This window comes from Calonectris borealis, chromosome Z (genome assembly GCF_964195595.1).
Source record: "Calonectris borealis chromosome Z, bCalBor7.hap1.2, whole genome shotgun sequence".
NCBI classification, from domain to species: Eukaryota; Metazoa; Chordata; class Aves; order Procellariiformes; family Procellariidae; genus Calonectris; species Calonectris borealis.
In genome coordinates this window covers 41105448-41113861 of record NC_134352.1, presented here as the reverse complement: position 1 = coordinate 41113861, position 8414 = coordinate 41105448, and the positions used below count along the sequence as shown (strand labels likewise).

Sequence of the window (8414 nt, the reverse complement as noted above, 5' to 3'; positions counted from 1 at the left end):
CTAGATTTTCTCAGCAAGAATAAGATGTGTTTACAATCTGCAAAGTGTTACTGCATCCAGCTAAGCTCTTCTGAAAACGGGGAAAGGTAGAACGTGGGCCTCTCTCGCTTCAGCCTTTCCCCCCAACGCCAGCTCTTGCTGCAGGTCTGGTTCTTACCATGTCCCAACCACCTCGCTGCAGCTAACTCCTGCCACGCCAGCTGAAAGGCCACTGCCTGCCAGAGCACCGGCGGCACCTTCCATTGCACCCGCTGCTCTCCCTGCGTCCTCACCTGCGCAATTCCCTAGAAAATAACTCTAGATCTCATTTTTCCCCCCTCCCCTACAGACCGCGCTACAAACACGGGCCGCATTGGGAGGAAACTCAGCCACAGCACAGGCAGTGCGGGTCACCGTGCCCCCACTCCCGCCCCCGGGGCTACGTGCAGGGCCGAGGCCGCGCCTCCCGCGTGCCGCAGGCCCGCACACCACCGCCACGCGCACCGCGCTACGCTCGGCCGTCCCCGCTGGAAAGCGCTCTTCATTCGCCGCGCCCCCCGGGGGGCTCGCCCCACCAGCACCCATGGCCGCCCTCAGGCCAGGCGCCCTCCGGCCACAGCACCACAGCTACCGGCTGCCTGAGACAGCGGCTGCTTCAGACAGCAGCAGTCGGCGCCGCGGCCGCCAGGCGGGACGGGCCCCGGCCCCCCGCGCCTTGCGCACGGCACTTGCCCGCCGCCGGGCCCAGACCCCTCCCCGCCCGCCTCTCGCGCCGCTGCCAGCAAACCTCGCGATACTTCCCGCGCCTGCCACTTCACCGCCGGCTCCTTTAAGAACGGAGTCCCGCGGCGCCGCTCCTCTCGCGATACCCGGCCCCCCACCCGGGGCAGCCCGGGCCCCACAAGCGCAGGGGCGAAGGGGCCGCTCGCCCCCCTCCCCGGTTCCTGCCCGCACCCTAGCGGAGGGGGGCCGCCCTGGCGGAGGGCGTTTATCGGGGCCGGCAGTGGTGCGGAGGTGGGGGGGGCAAGCGACGGTTTCCTTCCCTGGCACGCTGTGAGGTGCCCGCCGGGTAGCTGCTCGGCGCCCCCGGGGTCTCCTCAGCCGCTTCCCCGCTGCCCCTTGCCCGGGGGAGCGTGTGGCCTCCAGCGATGGTGTGCGGGCGCTAGACTGGCCCGTGCCCCCCGCCTGTGGCGGTAGGCCCCCAGAGCCGCGGGCCCAGCTGGCTCCTGATCCCCACCTGCCCCCGGGTGCCTGCGCCCAGGGGCTCTGCCGGGCTTTGCGCGGCCAAAAGTTAAAATGTGTGATGCTGTCCCAGGTAAGCATCTTCCGTGCGTCTTTCCAGAGGGATGTTCAGACGCTTATCGCTTATTCGCGCTTGCCCAGGTGGAAAGTGAGAGCAGGTGTGGAAGTTAGGAGGTAGCTGGTGATCCTCGGTGGGAGCTGGCTGGCAGCGCCTTCTGCGCGCATCTCTGTGCCGCAGTGCTGCGAGGCCTCGCCCAACGGCAAAGCTGAGGCGTTTGGCTGTAAGAAGTATGGTGGTGTATATGTTTTAGAAATACTCAAGTGAGAAAACTTTTAAAATCGGTTCTGTTCGTCAGAAACACTTATTTCTTGGGACAACTGGAAATGTGGTTAAGTGAACTCAAAGCATCCCTTTTGGAAGACAATATTTTAGGGTTTTTTAGCCTCTCTTGTTTAACAATTTTGTAGTTAAGCTTTGCAATTTAAGAAGGGGAGTGCTTTTACTTCATAATATCCTTGAATTTTACAGTCATTTATTCGAGTGTAAAAAAACCTTTGCACTCTACATTAAGTGGTCAAACCCAAATAGTTAGAAAGCGTTCATGGTACTTTTGGTTTTTTTTTTTGTAGAGGAGAAGTAGTTGAAATGAGCTAGTGAGACAGTAGGCCATTAGCAGCATGATTTAGTACAGTTTATATATAATGGCACATTTTTTTCAACTCTGATAAAAGGGCTAAGTATAGGCAGGCATCTTAAATACCAGCTTTCTTCATTGGTGGCAAGTATACTGTACCCATGCTAGGAAGCTATACCAGATAATTTTCTTCATTTTTAAAGATGGCACCCTACATAAATTATAGTATTCAAATTCAAAACCCAGGAAGTTAGTGAATTGGCTAGTTAAAGTAGCAATTCTTGCTTTGGCTTATCCAGCATTATTTTCTGGGGTTTTGTAGTACTGGTGTCCTTAATGCCGTTACTTTGCTTTTCTTTCCCTTCTTTTCATTCTATTCCTTGTTTCTCACTAGGTTTGCAGTTTGGTAATACTAAGCTGTTGTCCAATGTGATTTATTCCACTTTGCACCTGGAACCCTAATTCTGACAAGTCATATGCAATTCATTAAATCTAAGTAAATGCTTAGTTAAAAACAAAGGCACTGTCATCTTAAATCACAGTTTTAACTTGAGAATCTTTAAACTAATGTCACATGTCACTTCAGATATTACTGTAAAAGAAAGTAATTACGGAAATGCTCTCTCTTCTTTTAAACTTTGTTTTGCATATTTAACAGTGTGCTGTATATAGCTGGTTTCATTTTTTCAGTCTTGCTTCTTGATTTTGAGAAATTGCTCAAAGACTTACATGCTACTGGGAGAAGTTTGGGTGCACATTTTTTTTTCACGGATTTGAGCATGTGTGAGAGACAGTACAAATGCCTTAAACTTTAAGAGATCAGTTATGTATTATTTGTTGACTATACTGTCTGTACTTTACCCTTTGCCTCAGAAAGATACATTTGAGCTTCAAGTCTCTGAGAAGGTCAGCAGGAATGGATGAAGGTATGGAGCAGCTTACGTACAGGTCACAGGGTGTGGGGTTGAACTTATCAAGGATGGTGGGGGATGTTGCAAAAGAGATCTACAAGATGATGAGTCTAACGGAGAGGTTGTGGTTTGTGATCTTGTTAGTATAAGAACTAGCGGGCCATCAGTTTAGGTTGTGGGATCCAACTTCATAGCAGGCAAAAGCTTGTTCGGTGTTAGACAGCAGACCTGCGAAATTCATAGTCGGAAGACACTGAATGCAAGAAATCTGCATGTGTGGGAGGCGGAATGGAGCTACTTGAAAGAGGGAGGTCCACTGGAGTTTGCTAAACAGACAAACCACACCTGGCCCAGGAAATCTCTGTAGCTAAAAGAATACTTTAAGGACGAAGAGTTTTAGAAGAGAGGTATTCTGTATGCTTGCGCTATTTTTATTGTTACCTGGATGTCAGCTTATGGTCTCTGCTGGTTGCAGAAGAGTGGGCTACATGGATGTTTTTGTTTATCACTGATCTAACTAACATGTTGTGGATAATAATCCTGTGAGTGTATACTTCCAGAACCTCAGGAACTAGTGAGGAGAACGTATCTTCTCCATGAGTTTTTTGCACTGACCCATAAAAATGGGGGAAGGTGAAGTTTCTAGCCTTCAGGACTGCCTCTTTTCTTTTCCTTACTTCTGAAAGGTAACTGGGTTGATTGGCCCAGAAGGGTGTACTATCAGTGATCATAGTTACAAAGTATGAGTACTTGCTGTGACGCAAGATTCTCTCTCTCTTGCTCCTTCCCATAAAAACCTTAGGTGCCTCTCATTGCTGCTGATAATGACTTTCTCAGAAGTAGCAGAACTTATTCCAACAAATAGATAAGAAACAATGAAAGTTCTGAAATGAATCATATATTCCTCTCTTTGTTTTGGGATGGGGAAGCAGGGGAAGGTTGGAAATTGTTTCCACAAACACAAAAGGCCAACACTTCCTCAGTTCGGATTTGGAAAACTTTGTGTGCGATTTTATTCAGGAGGTCTTTCTCTTTTTACTATGAAGAGTGAAGGCCTTGTTTTTCTGATAGACATATTTTGTAGGATTTTTCCTTGTCAGTATGATGTGGATTCTTTGATACACTGCTATTCTTCTCTTCCTCTTTCTCTCTTAGCACCATACATAACATCTAAAAAATTATCTTTGTACGTGAATGTAAAACTGAGCTGAAAATGAAGCAGTTCAGTCATCTCTGTTGTTAATATTTGATATGCTGTATTAAGGCCATAGTGAGACCACATAGAGGAAGAGATTTCGACAGTTCCAGACCGGACAGCTATGTAAGCAGTTTGCTGAGTAATTAGCCACTTTGATGAACAGTATAGGCAACTGATATGCTACTAAGTCTTCTTAAAGTACACTTCTGTTTTTTCTAAACATAAGTTTTTTTTACCTGTTCCAGACGTTGTTAGGAGAAAGGTGATGTTTTCCTATGTGATTATATTTGCAAAACAATTTACTGACACTGCAGTACTAGATTCAGGTAGATCAGAATTCTATCTAATATAGGAGGCCTTTTTGACCAATTCACATGGTCTGTTAATTGGACACTAAACCTGCAGGCATCAGCATATCAATATTTGCCTGTGTGAAGCCACTGTGGAACAACTTAGTGTATCAGAATATGGCTTTTACGTGAGATTTTTTCCTATTGACTTTCAGATATTTATAAAATAGGAGCACTTCAGTAAATTACAGTTTCATATCTAGCTCAGGATTTGGTTCTAAACAGTAATCAGTATCCTAATTCTAGTGCTACCTTCAGTAAAATCTTTTGTCTTAAGTTGTATGCATTTTGTCAAATAAGCTTATATCCAATGTTTTATTAGTGTGACAGAATGAAATACTTTGTTCATTTGGCCGGTTTATCACTATGTGTGTGTTTGGTTTTTTATAGGTAATTGGCATATTGGGGAGAAATGCCTTGCCCCTTGTCCTGAAAATGGGAAACTTCATGAAGGAGTAATTTCTTCTATTGAAAAGGACAAGAATGGAAAATCATTTGCTGTTGTATCATTCCTGGAGTCTGAAGAAAGGAAAATACTAATAACTAAACTTTGTAGAATCGAAGCCAGTAGAGGACCCTGGAAAAGCTTAATATTTGATGATGGTGATCTGGAAAAGCCTTATTTTCCTGACCGAAATCTTCCGTCTCCTGCAGTTGCTTTTAAATTATCTGACAATGACGATTTTATCCCGTATACAATTAACAGATACCTGCGTGATTATCAAAGGGAAGGAGCCCAATTTCTGTATGGGCACTATGCTAATAAAAGGGGGTGTATTCTTGGAGATGATATGGGCCTTGGAAAGACCATACAGGTATTCTTTTTGATTGTTAAACTGAGAGAACAGATAATTTTTTTGGCAGTGTGATGTGAGATTAGATCTTTTTTAAAAATAATGTATTTAAGAAAACCCATCTCAGTGCAGCTTAACCTTCCTTTTCTGTTGTGGGGTTGGAGGAGGCAGGACGTGACCGTCCAGGACAGCACTTAGAGCCAGGAGCCATTGCTGTATTTAAGACTCACTTCTGACAGGCCACAAAACTGGGATGTGGCCCCTTTTAGTGTAAGCACAGGCAGTTAATGGTGGTTAAAATGTTAGTATTCATTTTATGTTTGAGGATTGCTACTTGTGCATCATGGAAGTAATTTGCAGTGGAGTATGCTAAAACTACTTACAGTTCTTATGTGACTGTAGCTCTTTAAATGGCTTTTTCCTTTTTTCCATGGAAACGAATAGTTTGACTGTACTGGGAACGAGAAGGAGCAGACACATTTACTGCCATCTCTTGAAAAAGTGCTTAGATGTTCCATGTTATTTTTATCACTCTCTTGGAAATACAAGTTGGGTTGATGAAAGGACAAAGTATAGCTGGATTTTTCCACTATGCTTTGAATGAGTGTGGCCCAAATGATTTCTTTGTTTTACTAAAATTAGGGTGGTTTTATGTTTGAAAATTCTCTTTAATCTGTCTGATTTTAAGTTGGCAGCTTGAATCTTATGGTGACGAGTCTTTGTCTCCCTCTATTTTCTTCCTCCATGTGTCAAATGCAGGCTCATTCCTTCACTGACAAATTCTGGCTGTAGCATCTGTTGCCCTTCTATTTAGGAGAATGTCAACAAACACCCATCAGTGCAAAGAAGTATTGTTCTGTAGCAAACTTGACAAGAGGAGTGTGTAAACTAAACTGGCAAAACTTCTCCGGATGGAGTATTTAGAGGTGCATCATGGATTTGTGTAGCTGCTGCTGATCTGTTAACAGATGTTTACCAAAACTAAACTGCGTCCATTTACCTTATGTTTTACCTAAGCTTGGCAGTGTTTCTTGTCCATGGCAGTTTAAGAACTCGGAAGTTACGGAAGTTTGTTTCTGCTCAGAACTGCAAATACCTGATTTAATACAGTAAGAAGCGTCTATGTAAGGTGGCAGTAAGCTGGGGAGGGAAAATTGAGTTGTCTTCCTTCCATCTGTTCTATTTTTTGAATGTCAGAACTGATTCTGTGATGACCTGGTCACGTTTATCACACAGTGACAGTGTGTTCTTGTGTGGAATTCACATCTGGTGGTTATTTCTTTTAATCACAGTGTCAAATCTGAGGAAGAAGGGCAGAAGTTATGAAGAACATCTTGTGTATTTTTTATAAAACACAGTATTTATGTTTTTCAAGTTCATTATGGGAAAGGCAGTTCAGTGGATATGAAGTAAAAGAGGATTTCACTTGTTTAGAAAAGATTAGTATGTATGAAAGAATAAATAGAGTTAAACTTCATCAAGTAGCAAGTAACTGATTTAGTCTTACAGAAGATTTGTCTTATGTATGTCAGTTGGCTGAACCTTATTGTTTCTGCATTATAGGTTGATTTATGAGATAGACTTTTGTAGAAAACTTTGCATTTTCATATTCTTTGTACTTCGGAACTGATCTTTGCTTAAGTCTGTACAAGCCTGACTGTATGGGTCTTTCATTTCAAGCTGAAGTTGAGGTGGAGGCAAATAGAATAATGTTGTTTCTTAACATGATTGCAGTAAGTTAAAGTTTCCTATGAAGGCCTTTAGGCCTTCCTCCTTTATCTGGAAGAGCCAAAAGTTTCTCAGCAGAGTTGCCCTTTTACAGCCTTTTGCTATTGTTACAAATTTGTGATGCATAATTCTTCCAAAAATGGAGGATCTGAAAGACACATGGAGATTTTATGTTCAGTTGAATTTTATTCTTATTCTTGAAAGGATTAAAAAAAAAAAATTGAAATCAAACAACATGTGCAAACTTGCAGTTCCTCTTAGCCTCGGTATATATGAAATATTATGTATAAAAATGTTTGGTTTTCTTTTCTTCTACATACTTCTTTCTCACCCTGCAGCCCCATATGTGATGGGTTTCCTCTTTCTTCTGCTTATCTACCTTTACGCTTCTCAGGTATTCTTACTGCATTTCTGCACTCTTGGCTGGTTCTTTTCCCCACATCGTTAGAGAGAGAAAGCTCTGGAAATTTCCTCTTTTTTTGGAAATCAACAGATGACAGTTTTAGCTCTGCCCTGCTATGAGCAGCTGTGTAGCAGCTGCAGAAGGAAGTGGCTGGAGCTGGCTGCTCAGAGTAAAGGGGGCCTGTTGAATTTTCAAAAGAAGGGCACCTCTCTGATGATGCATCTGGTTCTTGCAGCTGCATAGCCCCATGGATTCCAATTGGGTTTTACGGATTTGAATGTTCTAGCCGGATATTTCTGTGCCTTCTTCCTGTTTTGGATTACCATGGGAGCAGCTTGGAATAGCCAGTGCTGGGATGTTTGTCCCCACTGTGGTATATTATGAGAAGTGTCTTCTCATAATCAAAGGGAAATCACCTTGACTGGTTTAAGGCAGATGAGAGAATATAGGCCCAAACATGACAGAAGGAACTGGTTTTGAAGTTAACGACAAGAATTGGAAGGAATAGAACATACAGAAAAAGATATATTAGTAGAAATCTGACCTCTAGTTTAAACCTCTTTTTCCTTTTGCAGAAGTAGTGTTGGAAGTGTAGTTAGCAAGTATCTCTTCCTTCTGTTTTCTCATCCAAGATTCGAGTGTCCGCCTGAAAATGGAGGATAATTGCCAGGCATGCCTCTTCTCTATTTTTTGCTGGCTCATTCATAACCTCTTCTCTATTTTGGGAATTTCTCCACTTAGAGGGTGAAAGAGTAAAGTAGAGCAATTAATTGTTCTTATCATGAATGCAGGATCCTCCAGGGGAAGGGGTTCCCATTTTAAAAACAGATTGATTTAAAATAAACAAACAAAACCTCAAAACAAACAAAAAACCGAATCCCCATATACCGCCTTTCTAAGTCCCATCTAGGATTTTGTCCTAAATGTTTATTTTCAGTGGAACTGATTCACTTTCTGTTTGCATTTTTGTACATAATCACTGAGAGTTGTTTTCTTTCTCAAGGTCATTTCATTTTTGGCTGCAGTGTTGCACAAAAAGGGAACACGTGAAGATATTGAAAATAATATGCCAGAATTTTTACTGAGGACAATGAAAAAAGAATCGAAGTGTAATCCCAAGAAGGTACAGCTTTTAGTGATACAAGCTTAAGGATTTTGGTAAAAGGCAATACTT

General features: G+C 43.1%; 1 protein-coding gene across 11 annotated transcripts in view; it reads left to right on the top strand.

Moving 5' to 3' along the window:
• Window positions 1–866: 866 nt before the first annotated feature.
• Window positions 867–8414, top strand: part of ERCC6L2 (ERCC excision repair 6 like 2) — a 56675-nt gene continuing 49127 nt past the window's right edge. For 9 of the 11 annotated variants that reach the window (XR_012671012.1, XM_075137609.1, XM_075137607.1 and 6 more), the window contains exons 1-3: window positions 867–1294; window positions 4706–5130; window positions 8244–8363. Coding sequence is in view for 10 of the 11 variants with exons in the window: in XM_075137609.1 (XP_074993710.1) it covers window positions 1276–1294; window positions 4706–5130; window positions 8244–8363 (564 nt within the window). In the remaining variant the exon portion in view is untranslated. The remainder of the gene's footprint in view (window positions 1295–4705; window positions 5131–8243; window positions 8364–8414) is intronic. The other 2 variants (XM_075137610.1, XM_075137611.1) reach the window with 2 other exon arrangements.